The sequence below is a fragment of the Centropristis striata genome, chromosome 8, assembly GCF_030273125.1.
Source record: "Centropristis striata isolate RG_2023a ecotype Rhode Island chromosome 8, C.striata_1.0, whole genome shotgun sequence".
Classification (NCBI taxonomy): domain Eukaryota; kingdom Metazoa; phylum Chordata; class Actinopteri; order Perciformes; family Serranidae; genus Centropristis; species Centropristis striata.
Window position 1 is genome coordinate 34,368,741 of NC_081524.1, and position 25,072 is coordinate 34,393,812.

General features: G+C 38.7%; 1 protein-coding gene across 2 annotated transcripts in view; it reads right to left on the bottom strand.

Moving 5' to 3' along the window:
• The window catches only part of triob (trio Rho guanine nucleotide exchange factor b), a 117,365-nt gene that overhangs the window by 50,186 nt on the left and 42,107 nt on the right, over positions 1 to 25,072 (bottom strand). For both annotated transcript variants that reach the window (XM_059338642.1, XM_059338643.1), the window contains exons 3-13: positions 21,292 to 21,366; positions 19,730 to 19,844; positions 17,297 to 17,489; positions 16,023 to 16,127; positions 15,343 to 15,813; positions 13,254 to 13,376; positions 6,092 to 6,283; positions 3,670 to 3,801; positions 2,924 to 3,154; positions 647 to 769; positions 204 to 395 (exon numbers count right to left, since the gene is read on the bottom strand). In XM_059338642.1, coding sequence (XP_059194625.1) covers positions 204 to 395; positions 647 to 769; positions 2,924 to 3,154; positions 3,670 to 3,801; positions 6,092 to 6,283; positions 13,254 to 13,376; positions 15,343 to 15,813; positions 16,023 to 16,127; positions 17,297 to 17,489; positions 19,730 to 19,844; positions 21,292 to 21,366 — 1,952 coding nt within the window. The remainder of the gene's footprint in view (positions 1 to 203; positions 396 to 646; positions 770 to 2,923; positions 3,155 to 3,669; positions 3,802 to 6,091; positions 6,284 to 13,253; positions 13,377 to 15,342; positions 15,814 to 16,022; positions 16,128 to 17,296; positions 17,490 to 19,729; positions 19,845 to 21,291; positions 21,367 to 25,072) is intronic.

The following is a 25,072-nucleotide window of genomic DNA, read 5'->3' on the forward strand; positions in this document are numbered from 1 at the left end:
TATGATGAAAAGCTGGAGTGTGATCAATAAATGGATTACCTTCTACCAGCTCAGGTCCTGTGTTTATAAAGTATTAGTAGCATAAGATTTAGCTCTGGGCAAAACAGAGGAGTGAAATCAATGAGGTAAACAGGGCTCATTACGGTTGGGGAGGGGAGGGAGGTGAGGCGAGAAGAGAGGAGAGACGAGACGAAAATGCACACCTCTTTAACGTGTGTGTGGAAGGCGACAGACATGTCCAGCAGGACTTTTCGCTGTTCGACACGTCGCACAAAGTCCTGGATGCGATCTTCTAGTTGGTGGGCAGCCTGGTAAATTTCCTCTGGGTCACACTCTCCAGTCTGGGCCAGCTGCTCTGCTGCCTCTAGCAACTTGTCAGCATTGGTGTAGGTGTTCTGAAATGTCAACATTAAGTATTTTTAAAATGAGAGTACAGTATATTTAAGAGCTATACTGAAATCCTGTTGGTTTTGCATTGGTTAAGCATCTCTATCCTGTAAAATATCAATGGAATGCTTTAGAAATGCATGTTTTGTTGTTTTCTCATAAAAATGCACATTTGATGCCTAGAGGAAAAAATATGTCTCAAGATGAAGACTTGCTTTTGTGTTCACATTTAAAAGACTTAAAATAATTTAAAGCTCACCTGCGCAACCTCCTCAAAGTCCTCATGTCTCTTCTGCAGGGCTCTGGCTCTGTGTAAAGACTTCCCAACACCAGTGTGTTTACTGAGAAAAGCCTCACCGTGGTTTTCTATCCAGTCCAGCACCTTGAGACAAACACACACAAAAATACAGTACAGTTTTTTCACAACTCTTCACACACAAGCTCAATCAAAACCAAAACAGTAGATGTTAACTGGTGAATTTTAAATTGCTTTCACACTTTTTGTCAAAACAGAAAACCTCATATTCAAAACTAATGGATTAAAGATTACATTGATCACAGCTTCTGCTCCTTTTTCTTTTTGTGTATTTGACAATACAGTAATGAATGACAGCCAAATGCAGATTTTTTTCATCTTTACTCTACTGTAAGTCATTTTCATTTGCAATACAGAAGTCTTTACTGCAAATCCTGTCATTGACTGGCTTCTTCTTTCATAAACATTCTGCAAAGCTGCTCTGACATGGCTCATTCACTTCTTGTACTGAGTGTTGTAAAAAAAAAAGGAACAAAATTCATGCCCAACAAATGAAAAATGAAGAACATCATCACAAACATTAATTTACATGTATGATCAATATAATAATCTGTTGATTGTAAAAGAAAAATGGAAAAAAAGTAGATATGACATATGCAAAGTGATTGAGTTTGTGTTATTCCATCAGTTGTCAGTGTTTTTATGACACTGCGATGTGACTGACTAAATGTTTATATTAGAAGACAATGTGTGTCAGTGCTTTGGTAGATTTGGTGTGTTAGTGTATTATTGTATTTTGGAAGTGTGTGTCTGTGTTTAGTTACACTGCATGATTTTGAGCATGAAATTAACTGTTTTGGGAATTGTGCGTTTCAGATGTGATGGGCAAACGGGTCATAGCGGTTGTAAAAAACTGTAAATATGCACAACTACAGAACATTGAGGATGCAGTATACATTTTTTAGCAGTAGGGGGCGCAATTGACTGGCATGGCTGTATTCAGATCACATTAACATTACAGTAGTTTATAGATGTCATCTCTCTCTCCCTTGCCCCTCTATCATGTTCTCTGCTCATCCCCCTTTTCTTTACTCTTTTCCCCCATCTCCAGTCTGTCATGTTTAAATTACACAAGTGTGGACGATTAGGTTTTGCCTATTAGGAAATCCAGAGCAGTGCAAAGTGTCAACATTTCCAATGTGGATGAGATTAGCTATAAAGCTTTGTACTTAATTACCTTATTATCTATTAAACATATAGCCATACTTCATCTGTTTCAATGTGGGGTAATGAAAGGGATTTTCATGATGCTTTCAAGGTCTCTGAGGGGATATTTTGATGGGACAAACACATATGAACACGTGCAAAATGCCCTCGACACTTTATGTGACAGTAAATTGCATCACCATGGAAACTACCAAGAGAAAGGGGTGATGAAAGAATGGATGGAAAAGGGGAAAGGAAGTATATAGATAGATAGATAGATAGATAGATAGATAGATAGATAGATAGATAGATAGATAGATAGATAGATAGATAGATAGATAGATAGATAGATAGATAGATAGATAGATAGATAGATAGATAGATAGATAGATAGATAGATAGAGAGAGAGAGAGAGAGAGAGAGAGAGAGAGAGAGAGAGAGAGGGGAGGGGTAAGAGAGGCAGAGAGGAGTTCATGCCCAAAGGGTAGAAATGCAGAGATGACACTATGCACCAACCTAGTAGTTTTGATCTAAGAGCTCTGCCATCCAGACAGTCACAGAGAGAGATAGAAAATTCTCACTCTGAAAACCCAGGAGAAAGTAGGCAAAAGGCTTTGAAGAAGCTGGAGCTGATTATATTATATCTTAATATCACACCCTTGGCTAAGCTGTATGTAATGTTTGCAGATTATCTCTCTGCAAATCAATAAAACATTTTTTGGATCTGTATAACCATTCAGTAATAGTAAGGCATCAAAAATGAAAGGGGACTTGGAATGCTAATTTTCAGGTTTGTACGAGTACTCAAAAAACACTATTATTCTTATACTGCCCAGTAAAAATGTGTACATTTGGCAGTGCTTAACATTACTTAATGGACTAGGTATAGACAGCCTTAACAGACAGGCTAGTTAATCACTTTTCCCAATTTCTACGGTAGTCTTTATTATGTACATGTAAATGTAGATTTGCATATCTGACCATGTGTGCAAAACAAAACCTGCTGAAGCCCACAGAGCTGCAGGTCTTGCTGGAGTTGGACATTGCCCTGTATGTCTGTATGTGTCTCTTACTTGCTGTACATCCTGCTGAAAGACACACAGCTGCAGCCGCTGGTGCAGGCGGACTTTGCGATGCTGCCAGATGTTTTCCAGCTGCCTCTGGTGATGCAGCACCTCGTGGATGATGTCTAGGACGTGGTGCACTGCCTTGGAGTAGTTAGCCGATGCCATCAATGAATCTGCACTTCCTGGGGTCAAAGGTCGCTGTAGTTTGTCCAAGAGGGACTTCCCATCCTGGCTTACCTGTAAAAGGTGACATGAAGTTTGACATGTGGGATATCATTATTAAGTGTCTCATTTGAGAATAATTAAATGTCTCCAGTCTCCAGCTGTTATTTAAGTATCTACAGAGAAACAATTCACATTTGGACTATATATAAAGGACTATAACCTGTGTTTTCTATATATTTTTTCATCTCATATATACTTTGACTGTGTGAATCATTGTTTTATATTATTAACTACGAAACGATGAATAAGCCCCTTTTGGAATATTTCCCTCTCCTCATACATTGATTTCCATTGTTGGTTTCATGTCATTTGTTAAAGTTTAACCTGGGCAAATAAATAAAACTCTAAAACACAAATATATGGATCATGTAGAGTTTATATTGTATTGTATTGAAGGCATGTGTGTATATTATAAATACATGATTTGCATGATTATCAGTGCTATCTTCTGTTCAGTAGAAATGACAATCACATTTGCAAATACGGAGATGTTTTGCTTTCTCACGCGTGTGTATGTGTGTACTGACCTCAGAGTATGCGGTTGTGATGTGCTCATATAGTCCCTGGTGATGGTGGATTGTGTCTTCCAGATCCTGGAGTTCAGAGGGCAACTCTCCTTCACCACATGCCTTACACCACGGCTCCACTTTACTCATGTACTAGGGAAAGAACACACCAAATAGGCTTACAGTTATATAAAAACGACAAAGTTTGAGAAGGGTGATAGTACTCTCTGTTGCAACGGTGAAATTAAAATTGTACAACATACCACAGTACATACTACTGTATACTATGTTGTATGTGAAATGGATGGATTGTATGGACGTAGTCTCTGTGACGTAAGTGTCCGAAGAGAAGCAAATAAGCTCAAAGAGGGTGGACATTTTGAGTCAGCCTCAAGTGGCCAGTCCATAACGTTTTTGGTTCTTTGTATTCGCTTCACTTTTCAGTCCTGGAGGTTGCTGCTTGGTAAAATGTAGTAAACATGTGTATGCGTGATGGGGCTTTTATTATTGAAACAGTAGAGTCCCTTGGAAAACCTAGAGCACCTTTGCTATTGAGTTGACATTATAAAATTGCCATTACAGTGACATTATTGAAATTACAGGTCAAATTTTTAATTCTTATCAATCCTCTATTTTTTTCTTCTGCTATGTCCAGTGCAGCCTGTTTATATGAATCCAAGACAATGAAAATAGTTATGAAACAGTGTTGATTGTCTAGTGAAAACTGACTCCATATTTAATATCTTAATTTATGTATATTTCAAACACAAAATTTTCATTTGCTACACTGCGTGCTATTACCACCATATGCTATTATATTTGTAAGTATTAAGTATGTATGTAGAGTTCAGATACAGTTTTACTCCCACACCGAAAACTCTCATCATAAGAAATAAAACAAAACAAAAAAGTGACTTTGGATGAGAGTAGGTCTTGATCGACTGTCAGCTAAACTAACTCTACATAAAGTTTTGGCATCAAAACTGTTATGGTCGGAAACAGGAAGGCTGACAAGGATAGAGAACAAGAGAGACTGAAGTTAGAGAAAGAAAGATCAACAAAGCAGAGCAGAGAACTCTGTGGAACGCTTTGATTAAATAATGATTGAAAAGTTATTATTCTGTTTTAGGAAAAGGAAAATGGAAAAGTGATGTCTCTGGAGAACTCTAGCATGAAAAACTCTGAAAAGAAAAGAGTGCTTTCTATCAGTATGGGAACCAAGACTAGTTTCTATTTTGCAAATATTATATAAAAACAGACAATATCGTGTCTGTAAGTATATATGTCCGCTAAAATTTACAACAAAGTATCAATAGCTTACAAAGAAGTCTTGAGCATTAAAGACAGACAGAAAACAGGCCACTCAGCAAACAAAAGGTGTCAACAACTGACTAATGCATTGTTACTGCATCCGTAAGCAAAACAATGGAAAGCAGTATTGATCATTTCAATGGTCTTTTAGGTCTATTAGGAATAAAGCAACCAAAGTGCTTGTAAATTGTAGTGGAACCTGTTTGTGTTTTTGCCGACCTCTCTCTTTAAGTGTACTATTCTTTAAAGGTGTAATAAACACACACACACACACACACACACACACACACACACACACACACACACACACACACACACACACACACACACACACACACACACAAACATGGTATATTTATATGTATGTAGTATATTTCTATAGATATATGATATGTGTTATTACATTGTATATGCTGTAGAACGAAGGTGTATATACAACAAATGTATTATGTGTTAGTAGATTTTGTAATGATGTATACATATATGTAGAAATGTGTGTAATATGGATTAATATGTGAATAATTTTTGTTTTGTTTTATTTTTTATTTTTATTATGTTTTGTGTTTTTAACTGTATATTAACTGATACTGTTGGACCCCAGGAAGAATAGCTGTGGCTTTGCTGCAGCTAATGGGGATCTTAATATTAAACTAAACTAAACTAAACACACACACACACGCACGCACGCACGCACGCACGCACACACGCACACGCACACGCACACGCACACGCACACGCACACACACACACACACACACACACACACACACACAATATAATATAATATCAACATCATACGGTTTGGATACTAAACTACTTAATAAAACGCAAGTGACTGAAATCATCTTCTAAAATTCTGTAATAGATTTAATATGCTTCATTACACCTTTTATCTACACAGTATATGCTGTATGCATGTAAAAACTAAAAAATAAAAGTGCGTCAGCCTAAAATGTTTGCAGATGTGCAAGATTATTATGTGCTGTTTCGGATATGTCTTTTTGTGCATATCATTAAACAAATAAAGCATGCATTTGGATGTAAGTCATGCCTGAGCTTTTCATTGAAAGTCAGTTAATATCATCAGAAATGTGCTGGATTTTCTGTGTCGATTTGTGTTGCGTGTCTGTACCTGGTCTGCTTTCTGGTGGAAGCTGGCAGACATCTCCAGCAGAGTGCTGCGTTCATCCAGTGCTGCAGCGAAGGCCTTCCACTCCTGCTCCAGCTGTCCTGAGATCTGCTGGATTTGCTGGGAGGCGTAGTGGCCTGACTCCAGGAGCCGGTTCCCCACTGACATGATCCGATTGATGTTCACATACACATTCTGTGTTTGGAGAAGCAAAATGGCACAGATTGAAATACATACCAAAATAAATTGGTTTTAATTCAAGAAAATATTGCATATCATTTGTTTAATTATCCATGATTATAATGTGTGCTAACAAAGTCCAGTGGTTTAAATCTAAAGACACCTGACCCGAGGCACTAGTGACTCATATAAACAATGTTTTGTTATGTCAATATTTTGGCACTTTGCCCAGGTTAATTAAGAGGCTGCCAGTTAAAGTTTTGTTTCATTTTGGGTGCCATGATGCATGAAACTGAAAATATGCCTTCAATAGCAAAAATTGGCAGCATTCCTACAAAGCAATCAAAGTGTGTTTGTGAAATATAGTAGCCACAATTACATTAACGTATACAGTGAGTCTTATTAGAGAAAATAAAAGTTAATGCATGCAGGCATGTCACACACACACACACACACACACACACACACACGTCATAGACATTAAAAAGTCATTCACTTGGGAGACATACCCCATGTGAATAATAAAAAGAACCCATTTGCCTCTTATCTTTCAGTCTTTTTTAATATATGGGCTCCAAGCTGTTTTGTGTAGATAGGCACGGATCAGCAGACGCTAATTAACAACTGTGTTAACAGCCTGTTATTATTCTATTCAATTACTGCTCCTGGACCTATTATGGCTCTTAGTTTGCTTGCTTCAATCACAACGGGGAGGAAAGATGAGCCAAACACTAGCTACAGCCCTCAGAAAGAGGCTTGGTGATTCTAGCAACACAAATTATGAGTTTTCCTCAGAGTTGCAGATGCCAAATAGGTGCTTTTTTGTTTAACCAATAATGCTACCTATACGCCAGAAGACTTTGAAAAGATTTGGAAAGACTCCTGCAAGACTATCAGCTCACACCTGCTCACATCTAAAGTCAAGTGTTTAGAGTTTTTAGTCCCAGCCTAGTCTCAGACTGAGATTCTACAAAGACTGTGAATCTTGCAGGGTCACTATTTACAAGACAACAACTAGATTTTCTTTAGCATTTTTTTTTACCTACCATGCAATTTTTGTGTGTGCAGTGGTTTGTGTTGGAAAAAAAAAACAAAAAGAAGAGGAGAAGACGCCACAAAATGCCCCCCCACAAAGCTGAAAAAGGGTTTCTGTTTTTCTGACATGAAAAGTTGACTATTTTACAGTAAAGATAGACGAGAAGAATAGATAAGGAAGAATAAAGGAAAGGAAAATTTAGAAAATAATTCATGATATACATTTATGTCCTATTTAATAATAATTTGTTTAATAAGAATAATTATACTTATCAGCTCTATCAACTTTCATTTAGTTAATCACACATTAATCATCACTTATTTATTACTTATTTATGTATACATTTTTTATACATTTTAACTGGGTCTCCTTACTGTTCTCTTTACTAAGAAACAGCGCCCCCAAAATCCCGCTTGTGGCCGTAAAGATATTACATCTCTATATTTGTATTTAGGCTTGAGTTTACGAACATTATTGTGATGTTACTTTTTTTTTACTGAAGACTTTCAGTTCTTAGTCTGGGACTGTGAAAACCGTTTGGTGTAAACCCAGCATAAGGCTTTGAGATTATCTCTAATGGTGTCTTTTTCAAATTATGGTTTAGAAATGGCTTTCAAAAGCTTTACTTCTACTTGTTTGAGTTTTTGGATGCAAATAAAGCAGAGGCATTCCCCACGGTTGAAAATCTGGGGAAATCTTGGCACTGGGGCATAAAAGCACTAGATTAAGTCTGATGTTGGCTTGAGAATAATAGAGACAGTGGTGTGCATAGAAGTATGGCTCACATGAGAAATCAAGGGAGTCCAACTGCTCTCGAATACAAAGCAGAAAGTGAGTTTATGATACACAAAAGACAGTGATACAACTTAATCCTACTATAAATTTTACAAGACATAAATCAAATAAAAGAGGGAAATTATCTCCAAACCACTCCATATTTTATGTGTATAATACTACAGGAAACAATGGGGATTTTTGAAAGGGCACATGCATCAAAAGACCTCAAGGAGAACACACACCCATCCATATGCTCACATACACACATACAAGGGAGGAGGAGAACAGTGCAGAGTTCCAGAGTCACAACCAATAAACCCTGAAGGCCTCTGAGCCATCTGTAGGACATTAAATTAGATTAAATAACAGGGGCTGGACTACTCAAACACACTGGGTGGTGATGCCCTAATCCTAAACTGATGGACAGAAAGGGGGAGGGCAGAGATAGAGAGAAGGTATTCCTAATTCAAACCTGATGAGGATATGGGACAAGTAAAAGTGTGTGAGAAAAGAGAAAAAACAAGGACACAAAGACAGAGAGAGAGAGGAGGAAAAGCAGTGCAACACCTTTGACCCTGAGATCAATCATCTACAGAGTAGGAAAACAAATAAGGCAACAGTAGTATTTGCTTTGCAAATGAAACAAAATGAAAAACTACCTGCAACAGTGGAGTTTCACATACTTTCTGTCTTGAAAAAGGACCATAGACTGTGATGGCTACATATTTCACTTCATTTAAATGTTGAGCCCTGAGTGTCCAAATACTACACTCCAAGTTGTACGTTTGAAAAGTATTCATTATCATAGGATCCTTAAAAAATTCAGCAAAAGTATGCACTAAACTGAAGATTCCTCAATAAACTTTACCTTTGCTCGGTGCTTACATTAATTTTATGCAATATGTAACACCATCTTATGTAGGAGTGTCGTTTAAGACAGGAAAAGCTACTTTGAGAGTGCAGATTACTTAACTGAGCTCAGATGTTTTTTAGAAAACATGATGCAATTGACTTATACTACAAGCAGTTAGGGCTTTTCCCCATACTGATGAATCCTGACAGTACAGCTACTTGAATATATCCATTAATAAGCTGCATCTGCAGAATGCAACGAAAAAAACAGCAGCATCTCGGTCCAAAAACTTAATGCAACATGTACTGTAAAATCATCTGAAACGCTAATGAAATTGTGCATCAGCACTGCAGAAAGTACACTCTTGGTTTTGTACTCAAGTTTAACATGGACTAGCCTTCTAAACAAATGCAAACCACAGCTTTGAATAATTGGGAGTGTTGACTTGTCATTTCCAAAAACTTTTTTTTTCTTTCCTATTCTTATCTCAACAAATTATCTTCTGTATACAAATTGAAGGGAAATGATCTGAAGCCTTCAGGGCTCATAGTGGTTTTTCCCTTAATGTCATTTGCATTTGTATTGTGCATGTATGTAGCATTTTTGTGATATATTTCTGCAAGGATCATTTAAGTTTCATGGTTGCTTTTGAAGGCTATATAATAGTACACAGTGTGTAAAGTATTAATAACAATACCTGCCAAGGATTTCAGACATTACAGATCATAATAAAGCCTTCTATTTACATGGCAATAGTGTCAGGAGTGGAATATGCACCTCCTTTTTGTCTGGTGATTCACTTTTTCCAAGATTTTATCTATGGTTACATTTGCAAGATTAATTCAGTTGAGGTTGGTAGGAGGTGTGGCTCCTGCCCTAGGCGGGTGACTGTTGTTGTGTATGGTACTTCCAATGAGATACATTTATGATGGTCTCATCAAGTCCCTCCCACTAGAAAAATAAGGCAGTATTGTGTAAGGTATTCTATGCATAACACACAGTCACAAAGAGATTCACCAATGGAGGGGGCTTAAGCAGCAGCAGCAGCAGAAGAAGAAGAAGAAGAAGAAGAAGAAGAAGAAGAAGAAGAAGAGAGTTGTCGTATGGATTACAAGACAATGAATGCTGACAAATGGTCAGAACATGATGACACTTATGAAAGAAGAATTGACTTTGGCCCTGATGCAAGTGGACAGAAGAAACAAGAGTTGAAGAAAGAGAAAGCTGCAACCAACGGACCAATGAGAGTCACCCAAAACCCGACCGCTGCACGGCCTCCGGACCTGCCTGACAGATACATGACTATCAAACGGCCTCCAGTGAATGCAAACAGAGGACAGAATATATCCCAATTAGGTAAGGTACATACTTAAATTCAAGTAATCAAAACAAATGAACACACAAAAAATATCATACTGGTAAATTACAATAAGATTATATTACCCTCTGAGTAGTTTTCCTCAGGTGGATTACAGTGTTTTTGGTGTTGCTGTGTTTCCTGTTTCTCGGAGCGCTGCTCTTTCTGAACTACAGCTGTAAGTTTAATCTTTCTTTTATGAAATTGCTGCATGCTTCCCCCAGAAAAAAAAAGAAACAAAAACTATAAAAGTATTTACACTGTATTAATATACCGGTACTGTCAAGTACAGTCTAGTCATCTTAATCAAATTAATATTGTAATGTCTTGTATTGAAGTGTAACTCTTTACCATCCACCTTTTGAGGTCATGTTGCTTAATTTATAACAAAATTTCAAATGTGGACATATCAATTTTGAGGATTTTTTTTACATTGCAGTACTGCCAGGCTGCTTTGAAAATATCTTGTTTTTTTAAGTTTTAGTTGTATTATCTGCTAAGGATGGTACCTGCATTTTCTGAACAAAAGGGACATATAAATGAACACAGTAACTAAATGTTTGACCATAAGTCTTTAGTACATATTACATGCTTATATTCCTATAACTTCACATTTCACTAGTAGTCTGTAAAAACGTTTAGTTGGAGTCCAGTGGGTGGTAAAAGGTTAAACGATATATGTGCATGCATCAATTGTGTATGTGACTGTATAATTGGCTTCTGTCAGAAACCAAAGGGAGAATCATTTATCTCTTTTATAACAGATTACAAGTTATATCAGGGTCAAAAGAGCATCAATCACACGATAACTGAGGATATTGAGGATTTGAAAAACAAAATAGGTGAGTGGAAATTCAGAAAGAGTGCAAAAAAAAAATCAATGAGAAAACTACAAAACGGGACAAACCATTGATGAAATGTTATATAAATGCCATCAAAGTCAAAAGTTGTGTAAAACTGTTGTTCATCTTTACAGAAAATCTGACACAGTCCTTCAAACCATCATACCAACTTTCCAACACCAATAATTGTTCCAATGGCCAAGACCTGATCATACTAAATCATGAAGTGCTTGATGTGAGGAAAATATTTGCAGATTTATCTGTGTGTGTGTGTATTTCATACAACAGTATGAAAAGTTGAGGGTATAAATTGTTGACATAGTCTTAATTAACAACTTTATTTGCCTTCACAGGTGTACATAGAGCAGGAAGAATCGTTCTATCTGTTTAACAAGTCAGAAACCTGCATGAGGCCATTCTCCTGTAACTGCAGAAGAGCTGACCAGGAATGAAAGCCAATCTGGAAACAGATCTACGATTTAAAGGGACAATCACTTGTTCAGATCATTTATCCATGACCATGTGATATATTATGTTTACTGGCCGCCATGTAATCATGCATTCTGTGTGAATAAATGCTTCCTGTTTTTTTTCTGTTTCCTTTTGAATATGCATTTCAAAATGTAATTTTTCTCTTCAATATTACTGGTTCACTGGCACAATTGCAATGCAGCAGCCAGTCCACAAAGTGTCTCACTGAAATGGTAGTGGTATAAAACTCATATCTGTTTACTGTTAACAGTATTGAGAAACTGCATTTATTAAGTGCCTCTTGTAGGAGACATAACCATAACATTACTTCATCTATTGTATTGTGCATGACAAGTTATCACTTACGTTATTGCAGTCACAATTAGCGTTTGTTTTTAATCAACAACTTAAAGTTGATATGGACATACAGGAAACACACACAAAAACAAGAGGATACAGGCAGTGTGTCTACATGAATGCACATAAACACACAGGCACCCTGACACAATGTATTTCCATTCAGCCATGCAGGCAACAGGAAGGGGAAATGCTGCTTCCTGTGGAAGAATGGGTGGAGGGGGCGGTGGTCACTCTGAGTGTACCCGACAGTGTATGTGTGTGTTTCCAGAGTATTGTGAATATAGTATGTGTGACTCTATACTGCAGTTCCATTTGTCTTCTCTACTACTGTTGTCTCAGGGGTTATTGGTTGATCTCTCACTGTTGACACAACTGGCTTTGGGTGGTCACTGAAGCTGCCTCTGGGACCTGATGTTGACACCAGTAACACCAGTGACACTGTGAGTGGGAGGATTTAAGAGCTGGGCCCCCTTCCCCTTGGCTACACCTCTGTTACATAAACAACAGTTATTGTATAATGTAAAAGTGAAAAATCTGTGATTAAACACATTTCCCCCTGAATTGTCATAATATGAGTTTATGGGCTGAGCATGTTTTGTTTTATTTAGTTGTGATCATTTTGAAGCCAATTTTAGTTCAAAACAGATTTGCTGCTGACACAACTCCATCCACTCAGAATAGAATTATGATAATGTGATTGTCACTGATTAAATGTGGAATTTAGGCAGTGTATGGTTTTTGGTAGGTTGAGGTTGAGGTACTGGGGTTAAAGGTTTTGATAAGAACTAGCAGGGCAGGGCACTGTGAGACGACAGGGTCAGTACAGTATAATATCCTCAGTTGCACTTATTAGTCTGCAGCAAAGCTCCACAGAATACAGTAAAGTACAGGAGGGCAGGGTGGCTTTGGAGCAGAGCAGCAGAGGGCAGCACACAGCTATGGGAGGGGCAGGGAGGTAATATGGGTCAATTATAGGAACAACACTGTGACAAGACATGACAGAGGGAGCAGAGTTGAGGCAGAGTGAAAAACAGCTGAATAATATGAAGGAGACTGTGAAAGGACAGAAAGTATCAGTCTACAGCAAGTCACAGCCCAAGGGAGAGGATGGTTTGGGATAAAAGAAGAGGTGCATGTTTGTGTGTATGTGCTGGTTGTACAGGGGTGGGAGGCCTTGGCTTGTTACTGTGAATGACAGTAATGATGATAGTTTGTGACTGCATGGCCTGTGCCTGAGTGTGTTTCTGTGAGTGTGTGTGTGCACGCCTGAGACAAAGACAATGTCTTACCATGCAGTTCATGGCAAAGTGATTGTGCTGGGTCTGCAGCTCTACAGCATGCTGGTGGTTCCCTCCGATCTCTGTGTAACTGGTAAGGAAAAGCCCCTTGTTGTGCATTATCCAGTCGAACATCTACACAGGGAAGAGGAAGAGCAAATGCAGTTAGTCTTACAGAATGCGCGACAAATAAAAAGGGTCTTTACATCACATTTTGATTCACAGCAACAGCAGAGAGAATAAGAGAGGGTCTGTTGTTTGGTGTTTCTAATCAACCGAAACCTTTCATCAATGCACTGACTTCTAGATGGAAGTCATGTTAAAGGTCCTCTGTAATAAGTAAGAACAAAAGAACAAGCTATGTGTGTGTGTGTGTGTGTGTGTGTTTTCTTTATGTGGCAGTGTGTTATTTCTGTGTTTCTTACTCTACATGTTTGGTGTATGGAAAAGGTGTGTTTAATTGCAGCTCTGATACTTCCATAGAAGGCCTCTGCATTTGCCTCCAGCTCTGCACAGTTTCATCTTGTTACATTTCTTAGCTCCAGACATGCAACATCACACTCTCTGAAACACTGACCACATACAGGCACACAGACACACATTAGTTTCCTCTTTCGTTTCCATTCACACAAACGAACAGCTCAGACAACATTTGACCAAGATAAAAAACATGGCTCGACTACACAAAAAACAAACATAACTCAATCTGTTTGTACCAAAAAGGCTTTTTAATAGTGGTGTGACGATACTCTCAGCTCACGAGACGAGACAAGACACGATATTGGGTTCACGAGAACGAGACAAGACGAGATTTTCAGAAAGCTACAATGACAAAATATGTGACTGGACCAACAGACTTTTATTTAACCGAGTTGCACATGCATTTTGAAATTTTTTATTATAACTCTTTACATGCATGATGTAAGCATGAGCTTATAATAAACTTCAACAAATTGAATCTAAAACTAAAATTTATAAATGTTAAAATAAGATAAATAATAAAATAAAATCCCCAGAGGGATTAATGAGACTCCGGAGGTGACGTATGGTTTTCTATCGTCTCATAATCGCTTAGGGACAGTTTCGACTGTGATCACATACGCGACGGATTAATGACGGGAGACGCAACTGTGGCCGCTGGCGCTAACTGCACAACATCAGCAGCTGATCAAAACAAAGCAGCATGGCTAATTATGATAAACATAGTGATCTTGAATTAACCGGCATCGCTAACTGTGCACAGAGTGTCCGGTGCTTGTTGTAAACAAACAGAGATCGCTAAGTGAACACCTCCTGCAACAGCAGCACATACACAGTACTGTACTGCTACCACTACTACTGTATTTTATACAGTCTATGACTGCTACAGAGCTAACTATTTGCAGACCCTGGCTCTGCAGCTGGGAGAGATTGCTGCAGGAGGATTGTGCCGCTTCGATTAGTTATTCTTCTTAACGAGCCGCCGGCCCCTGCAACGTCATTCTGGCTGCTTACTGTTTCCCCCCTTCTCCTCCTCCTCCTCTTTTCATTTTACTGCCCCACAGGTAACAAGTAGAAGTTTGGATAACTCACAAATCTCTCGAGATTGATTTTTAACACGACGAGAAATATCGTCAAGTTTAATCTCGCGAGATCTTGTGTCACGAGATCTCGTCACACCCCTACTTTTTAACCAATAAATCCACAGATAGTAAAAAAAAGTTAAAGATACTGAGTTCTAAGATTGTGTCAACACTGGCTAGCAGTTTCAATCCACCAATGCACCTCATCTGTAATACTATACATTTACAGACTCACTAATCCGGGATACACTGGGATGAAAATTGATCTGAGGACTTAAATGTTTGGATTAATGTAAAGTTTTCAAATCCTCAGCTAAGACTGACATGCATGCATGCTCATGCATCAAATTAGCTCCTGTGCAGCCTCAATTACTTGTATGTAGCAAGAAACAAAATGATGCATTGGCAGATATCAAAATAGAAGCATCGAGGGGGAAATAATATAAGACAAAGAGGAAGCAGTTAAAATCTACATTGTTTCAACTATCATGAAAATAGCAGGGAAAATAGAAAGGATAAGAATAGAATAGCACTCTGACCTTCTCTGCGTCCTGTTCGAATAGACGCAACTGGAAACACTGGTCCAACTTCAGTTTCCTCATGTGCCACAGCTGCTGCAGATTCTGGCGGGTTCCATGTAGCTTATCTAACAGACCCGTCACTTTAGGTACAAGGTTGTGTGCGTCCGCATGCGTATGGAAGCTGTGATGATGGTCGTTGGAATCTCCACTAGCTCCACCACTGCGGTTACCGTATCCGCCTTCACTACTGCTTCCACCTCCTGCAGTTTGTAACTGTAGTCTTTGTAGCAGCCTTCGTCCCTGTGCATCCAGCTCTTCCACAGATGCCTTTGTGGCTCGTTTCTTAAGCGATGCATGTTCTTCCATGAGCCGCCGAGCCCCTTCCAGGTCCCGTGGGAGATCACGCTGGGACAAGGTTTCTTGGAGCTCCTCAAGGCGTGCCAGCGCCCGTGCAGCATCACTGGCAAAGGTCTCAAAAGATAGCCGCACCTGGAATGAAAGTAAAAAATGACCTGCATTTTCCAAAATAGAAAAACTACTGAATTTGGACTAATACGGTATTGGTAAAAGACAGGAGTTGCTGATAAAAGTCCTGCTGAGAAGAGCAGAGCTGTTTTCTAAAATAAGCACAAGCCCTTAAATCAAAGGCTGCTGTTTGACTTTTAAAGAATAGAAGAATAGAACAAGAGTATCCAAACCTCAATCCAGTCATCATGGTTGTACTCTAAGCTGCCCTCAAAGTCAGCTGTCAGTTGGGATTGGTCCACAATCTTGGATAAACCCTCTAAGGAAACCATCACCGTCTGGGTGTATGTGAGACAAATGAAATCGGAAGTGATGATAAACAGAAAAAGTGAAAGAAGGGTGAATGCATGCAAAGGTAGAAGTGAATAAGGAAAGAGGGAGAACGAGGGAAAGAAAAAAAACATCACAATTTAATCATCACAGTCATCATCATCTTAATATTACAAACAAATAAGAGTTAACTTGTAACATATTTCCTACTGTTAAACCTAGATTATGAAAAGAATGTGAAGAGTCAGTGGCTTCACATATCTACTGTTTAGATAGGTGGGGTGACCCCCCAAAACATTCCAGACATTTGAAGCAGCTTTCATGTTATTGGTAATAAAATGGAAAAACAAGGATTATAAACTCTTAGGAAGTATAAACAGACACTGCTGAGGTTCACTAGAGCAAGGTAAACACAATGAAAAGGGTCAGATTTGGGGTTGGAGTCTGCCTGAGTGATCTCTGGTATACTGTAGATGCCATAGTAACTGAAGGGTATTTAAAGTTCATTTTAAACTGCAAGCAAACGTAGGCAGACTAACAGGAGGAGTTGTAGTTTGAGGTGTGAACCTACACACGTTAGCAGCAGGGAGCTGTGCAATAAAAACATCATCTCAACTGCTGGATAATGAAGAGCAGCTGTGAAAACTCAACAGTACTTGGTGGAGAAGAGGAGAGTCGACTTGATCATTTCCCTCTTGTAGAACTTTGCAGTCAGTGACTAAAACCAATGACCTGCTGGTTACCATTGTTCCTACTCACATACAATACATATTTGATGACATAATAAAGTGGCTTGTCCAATCCCAGTTCACTACTGTTGGGATGAAATGCTTCACCATGTCCTATATATCTTGTTCCCATAGTAACTGGGTCAGGACTAAATATACCATCAACCACATGCCCACACGGGACAGAACAGTGCCTCTGTCACCAAGCAGCAGTCCAATTAGAGCTGATAAATTAAGACCAATGGCTATGCTAAACTTTCTAGAACTAATAGTTTAAAATATAATTTGTACTGATGAGCAGTGCAAATATCCCCATCTTTTGTTAAAAACAATAATAATCTGCCTTTACACTCAAAAGAGACTATAAAACTGATTCATGTACAAAACCACAACAACAAAAACAGGCTAAAAATGTTTTCAAAAAATAGTTTCGTATGAGTGTCACCAACCTCAAATTCAAACTTTGAGCTGCCGAAGTTGGTCCTCTGCTTCTGCCAGAAGTTGTCTGGCTTGATGATGAGAGCGACGTGGATACAAGATGGGAAAGACTCCTGGAGGATCTTCAGCAGAGGTTTGATGCTGTCCCACTTAGAACCACGCATGTCCACAATGACTGTGAAGCCATGTCTGGCCACCTCCTCACTGCAAAGAACAAAAAGAAAGAACATTCTGGGATGAAGAGCAAATTAACACACAAAAGGATACTTTACTTTTTAATGATTTTATTATACTAACATAAAGCCATTAGGGCATCTTAGGGGTAAATTCTGAACAACAAAAGGACAAAAGCAATCACATGTGATTGATCTGGGACTGCACAAACCTGAATGAGCTGGAAAAAAAAAGTCAAACTATTGAGTCACATTCTTGTCATTGCCCATAAACAGAAATAGAGACACTATAAACCCATACAAAAAAACCTCATTGTAAAAAAAAAAAAAAATCCAACTGCTAAGATGCCAAAAAGATTTAAAGTCAAAAGATCTCTTGCAAATCTCCAGAGCATCTGGGGAGGGAAAAAAACAGTTAAAACATTCAAGCGTTGAAATTTCCACTGCTGCTTACCAGGAGTCCTGCTGCTGTATAAGTCCATAAAAGGTTGTTTCTCAGTGTTAAAGGCTTTAATCTCAATGTGTCTAGCTAAGAGACAGAAACAGACGCAGGCCCTCCTGCTCTAACTCACTCTGACCTAACTCTCTGAAAACTGATCGCTGGCCAAATGGGTAGAGAAAAACGGAGCGTAGAGGAGGGAGAGGAGAGAGAGAGAGAGAGAGAGAGGAGAGAGAGAGAGAGAGAGAGAGAGAGAGAGAGAGAGAGAGAGAGAGAGAGAGAGAGAGAGAGAGAGAGAGAGAGAGAGAGAGACAGGCAGATGTAACAGAAAAAAGTGGAAGACAGAAGAAATATTTAGACAGGAGAAAGAGAGATCAAGCTGACCTCCTTCTGAGTTAGTGACACTCGAACCGAGTGGTTTCTGAGGCTTAAACTGGATGGCTGGCCACCTCTGTCAGATCTTTTCTCCTCTCTAGGCTCACCTATTAACACAGTTCTTAAAGAGATGAGCTTTTTGAAGGACTGGAAGTCTTAATATACTAATTAACCTGTATTTTCCTATTCAGAGCAAGCTACTTGCCATTTCCTACGATGCCTTACTCATTATCTTAGTATGTGGCAGGGAAAGAAATACAGGATACATTTTTAATAAGAACCTGTTTTATTCAGCTAAGCCTGCACTTAAAACTGAATACCAACTAATGTAATATAAAAGATGAAAGCACAATAATAAAGAACACAACACTGCAGTCCTTGCAACTCTTCAGTAAAATGAGTTGTTCTTGATCTGGCCCCTTTTGAGTTTTAATGCACCTCTGAAAACATATGACATTTTTTTTTTCCAGGGGTCTTATCTATCTAATAGTTTGTTCTTGGATTTTGAAACACAATGATGCATCACAATGACGTGAATATATGCAAGCCTTGATTACTTTTTATTTTTCCTTGCACATCTCAGAGGGCCCCACAGGAGCCCTGAAGAAAGGTGGACCCAATTTTTGCAGTAACTGATCTTGACCACCTCTAGCCTCAAGACACATCTCCAAACTCTCCTGTGAAAAAAAACTTAAAGCACTCAACCTGTAAAGCACTACAAAGTGCAGCACAGGGGGGATCAGGAGCAGCAGAACATAGGAGTGCAAGCTTCCCTCCAAGCTAATCACAACTGACTCCAAACGAATAGCCTGGAGCTAAGTGTCAAATGGGAAGGAAAGGTGTTTCTAGACTTGAACATCAGCATGCATAGAACTTCAGAGCGCAGTGGAGTACGGCCTGCAAAAACATCCTGTGGCTACATGCTTCCTGCAAACAGGGAAACACAGAAAAAAAGCCAACATTTTTTAACACTTAAAGAGAAAAAAGAAGCTGCAATCTACATGACACTTTGTCTGATTAGACCCACTCTAACTAGACATTATCATTAGCAGAGCAAGAGAAAGGAGAGTTGATAAAAAGAATGAGTAACCTACATAAAGTAGTGGTAGCTTTTTCTAGAGAGTTAGGAGGAAATGAGAAGGGGGAAAAGAGGTCGGGGTGGGCGTTGCGGGTGGCGGGGGGTTGAATCTTCACAAAGAATCCAAAATAAATCCATCTCAGGTCTTTGTAGCCTCAGGTTATGCTTCAGCATTTTAAATCAAAGCAAGGTGGGAAAGTTTGACACAAAGTATGACTGCATAAGAGGCCAATAGGAGGAGTCTGTTTTAAATTAACCCAGGTTTAAGAATAGGGTCTATAAGTCAGTGTATACATATGTGCACACTCATGGTTGGAAAAAGTATGAGTCCTTCACTGAAACCCTGTGGATGTGGGTTTTATAGGTACATTTTTCCTACCTGGGTATAGTAGCCAGATAGGCTATGAGCCTGCGCAGGTCTTCAGGTCGTATTCTGTCATGGTTGCTCCGTGCTGGAAAGGTAAGAACAGGACCTCCACGCCTGTCTCTGCCACCTGTGGATATAAATCAAACAACAATAAAAGTAATTAAATAACAGCTTCACATGTCGATAATGCTCATATACTGTAGCACGGCTAAGGGAAGACTTGGAGAAGAGTGGTGGCAGTAACACCTTTTTTGTCATGTGTTAAATATTTTGTTGTTTCTTTTATATTGGGCCCCTCACACACTCCTGTGCCAGGCCTTTGCCTTAGCCCCGCCCCCGAAGTCGAACTGGCAACCCTCTTGCTGTGAGGCGAGAATGCTAACAACTACTCTGCCCCCTGGTGGCTTGCAGAATAGGGCATAAATCCAACCCTTCCATGTTGGCAGATCAAGTGTTCATTTTTCTTATTATAAGCTTGGTTTTAACTAGGTATTTTATGCTATAAAATGGGGGTGAAATTTCATGATGACTAGCTGTGACTGACGTGCGATTCGTAAGGTGGGACCATGATGACCATGATACGGCTCCACTAGCTGATCACTACTGTGAAGACTGTGGCTCAAAATGCACAAGTCAGCAGCTTTTGTCCAGTGGATAGAAGTGGAGCCACATTGTCCATATTTATACAGTCTATGTATTTTACTTTTAACTGCTCAGCCTGATGCTAATGCTAATAATGAGTTCACAAATTACCTAACCTACAGAATATCACCTCAGAAAGATGTAACGTGAGTGCAGTAGTTATCTGAGATGACAGCAGCTAATTTGTATGGGTACCATCTGTGAATGAGTGATGATTATACTGAGTCAAACTATAGAGTCAGGGGTCAAATTAGTCTCACAATGACAAGACAAGTGATGACCTTTCAGTCAGATTGCAGTAACAAACAACACTGACTATTAATGAACAGAGAAAAACACTTACAATTATGGCCATGCCCATGCAGTTAATACTCATGGGGTAAAGGTTAGCCCAACACCATGAGTGTCAAAAGCAGTTCAGAGAAATAAGTGGGTGCACTTAATTAACCTAACAAGTAAAAATCACAGGAAGAGAAGCTTGGATTTTTATACCCAAGATGCAGTGTTGTGACATTTGGGGGACATACAGTATGTGTTCACATTTGAAACTATCTATACTACTATGTATTTCAAACACAAGAGCTGGGAAGTCTTGTAATCTTGTTGACTTTGTCATTATTCTAATCATGGGCATAACTAAGGAACTTTTTGAAATACTTAAATTAACAACTAAGCTGTAATTTGTGCTGAAACAAAAGGTGTCTTTCTGATTAGGTGATACTTAATTAAACATTTTGGGAATGAATTACTCGCTTTTGTTGAAATTTTGTTAATGACTTAAGTTATTCACGCATTTGTCCCTACTGATAAACTTGTCTTGCATCAGCATACAACAACCAAGCAATGTTTCTACAGCAATAAAGGGAAACAACAGTGACTTCTCTGCATTAACAATAAGTGTGAATGAAAGTTTTTATGAGTATATATCTCACCTGAGAGAAAGGCAACCTTCTCCTTGAGGATGGGAAGCACATCAATAGCTTTCATATCCTCATTGCGATGAAACCCTGAAACACAGAAAACAAACAGGGAGGTCAGAAAGGCAGGAGGCTTGTAACCAAAATCCAAAGACATGGACACATGGAGACAGACAGTTGATCTGCAGAGTGACCACAGTTACACCAATCTTGATCTTTCCTTAAATTACACATCAATGCTGACTGCATTAAGCCTCTCAAACGCAGGCTATATAACAAATAAATAACCTTATTTGAAATTCTGTATGAAAGGAAACGTTATACAAACATTCACCTTGGACGATACCATTCTGTTCAGTGACATTTCTTACAAATGGCACTTACAATATAGTCAATTCAATTAGTGTGTTGACATCAGTGGACCAAAATGAGGAACATGTATGAATGACTTTATGGGTCTCGTTACTGGAAAAATATGGCATCAAGTCTAACAATGGTTATTAGTTCAGAACCAATTAAACTGTCTCCACATCACAGTCATGAATTAAAAATAACTGTGTTTTTATAACTTCCCTTTTAATAAACTGCATTATTTTTTGAATTACTGATCTATTTCCAGTCCAAAATGTTCAGTGAAGCAAGGATTTTTCTACCATTGTCTTGCCTGGTCTGTTATAGTATGTTATTCAAATGTCAACTCTTTTTTCTTTTCCTCTTCCACAGATGGCACACTGGTTAATACCAAGGAATAAAAGAAGGAAGGTTCATTACATTGCATTGTACGTAGAGCAACCCTTCATCAAAAAATAACCACACTATTAAACTGTTAATGATATTTAATAATATTCAGGAGGGCTACCATTAGCACACTCCTCACAAACACACGGAGACACACCAACTGATTTTTAATGCTCTGGGGTGTCAGAGCAGTCACTTGCGATGACAGCTCAACACGGTAATGCAGATATGTGAAATACAGTCAAATATCATACCATATTCCCCTAATTTCCCCAGTTTAACTTCTCTAATGATTCCTATTAAATGTTTTTCATCCAAAACCAGTATATTCTTATTTTGTTAACATTAACTATCACTGCAATAATGAGTGCCTTTATGACTGTCAATTTAAAATAATAATCATTATAATAATAATAAAAATAATAATATTCAGGACAACGTCATTATTACAATTCAGCAAATGGAAATGCAGAATTCAAAGCACGAAAAGCACTATAATCTATAGCTGAAATCTATGATCGGGCAGCTAATAAAAAATAGACATCCGCCTGGATATTGACAGCTTTGACCACGGAATATATGAGTGCATGCGAGTGAGGAGGTGTGTGTGTGGGGGGGCAGCGCCTCTCTGCAGATGCAGTTAGCTGGTGATGTCATCAGATATCGCTCATTCTAGCTGTGAGTCATCCCTCTCACATTTACACACACACGCACAAAATATACTTTACATAAGCACATGAGGAACAAGTATTTGAAGTTGCGTGCTAATGGCAAATCATAATCATAAAGAATGTCATCCAGGGAAAAAAGATGAAAATATGAAAATTATAAGCTGTTTGGTAAACAGAGCTTAGAGTTCAAAAAAAGAAGACAAATACTGTAGGAAAGAGCAACGACTTTACATAAACACTGTGCTGCTTTGACAGTTAGAATATAAACATTTAATCACTCTGACTACGAATGGAAATGAGCTAATTAGATAGAGGCTAGACAGAGTGCTTAATCATGCACTCATACACACACATAAACAAACTGAATGCCCTCAAATAAAAGTCTGTCATGATTCTAAATGTTGAGTATTCACAAAATTGGAATATTTTTTACCCCGCAGCTTGATATATGCATGGACCAAAACTGTAAAATGAAGATATTTTTTAATATGAGTATCATTAAACTTATGACTGATTCCAGGTACTAAATGAGTCAGAACTTGAGGGTATGGAGGAAAATCAAAAGATGTGACAGAATGCAAAATAAAGAGAGGAAATGGCAGAAAACTACAAAAATGGATGGATAGATAAGAAGTTAAGTGGATCAAAGGCAGACTGAAATGGAGAGGGACAAACACAAAATATGTGGTATTAAATGACAGCAACAGAGAGACAGGCTGATAATGACTATGGTGAGATAGCAAAGAGAAGAATATGGGGACAGACAAAACTGCAGTGCACAGCAAGACAGATAATAATACAGACGGGAGACTGCAGAAAGACAGAAAGATGGCTAAATAACTCCTACAGGTTTAAATGGCTCCCGTAATATCTGGACACTGGACACAACCTGACTCACGGATAATGTCACAACCAGCTGAGATTAGATGGAACTGAGGGTGCAATAATGGTTTCATTCTTGTCCCATGGCTGGCGAGAGGAGAGAAAAAGGCTAAACAGCTGAGTGAGTCCTTTGCAATCCACACTCATAGTTTTTATGATTTAATTCTCTGTTGCTGACTGTGTCTTTATAACCTACTGCACCTGTTTCTCATGCAAGCCACCTTCTATTTGTCTCACACACACCGGATAAGGAGATTGAGCATGGAAATATCTGGAAAGATGTTCAAAACAGAGTTATCAAAATGTGTTTTGGTGTGAGCATTGAAGAGCAGCACTACAGGACCCAAGCAAAAAGAAACAATACTCCTCTTGCGCATTGTGAGTTAGCACATGTGTGTGTTTCCTGTCAAGTGTGCCCAGACATATTTCTCACTTTGCTGGTTTATGTAAGATACTGGCGTTGGCACACAGCAAACACTCACCTCTGTTATAATGCTGCAGCCCTGCTAAAACTGCAGTTGGTACCACAATAAACCAAGTCTGACTGGACCAACATGCTCTTTGGGTTTTATATGGAAGGCTGCAGAAAGCTAAAAACATATGTGACTGTCACACAAGTTCCACACTGGATTTTGAATATCAACTTGGAGTATTCAACATGAAGTGTTGTAATTTATGATCATAAAAAGCAGAGAGCAGCAAAATATAAACAACTCCTGAAGAGTAAGTTGCTTCCATGGTGTGATGGCCCATTACTTATGATGTCAACACAGTACGAAAGGCAAAACCTTGCAAGTACACATTGAACCACAGAGCCTCTCCTCATTTCCCGTCACGTTTATATGCAGCAATAAAGCATACAATATCCCAGAGAAATAAAGTATTACTCTACACACTGTGATTCATGAATCCCATTATCGCCTCCCGCTACACATACTAACACACCAGAACACATGACAATCTCTTCTCTTCACATCACACAACCCCTCATTTACAAGTCTGCCGAGCATGAAATAAAGCTTTTCAATCACAGACTGCTTGTTCATAACACACTCATAATGAGAGCAATCCATTTTACTGGCAGCCCGCACTCACTGCCCTGTAAAATGAGGCGAAATGCATAGCACTCGTCCAAGGAATAAGATTTTTACAGTTAGTTTTTTTGTAATAATACATTTTTTAAATCTAGAATTCAAAGCAGGTAAATGAACAAGATAGGAATAATGTAATTTCTTCTCCAGTGCACAGTCAAACACATCTGTCTTGGATATCGGCATAGTAACAGAAAATACAAGGTGATTACTGCAAGATGAGGAGATTATTGCATACATGACAAATTGCAGATCATTTAGACAAAAATGCAGGAGAAGCGGATGACAGTCTGTCATTCCTCACACATACGCACACAGGCTGGAACACACACACACAAACATGGGCACTTGTTCTCTCTCTATGCAGATTTAGTAATGTAGATATCTTGTGGATACATTTATCAAAGAGAAATT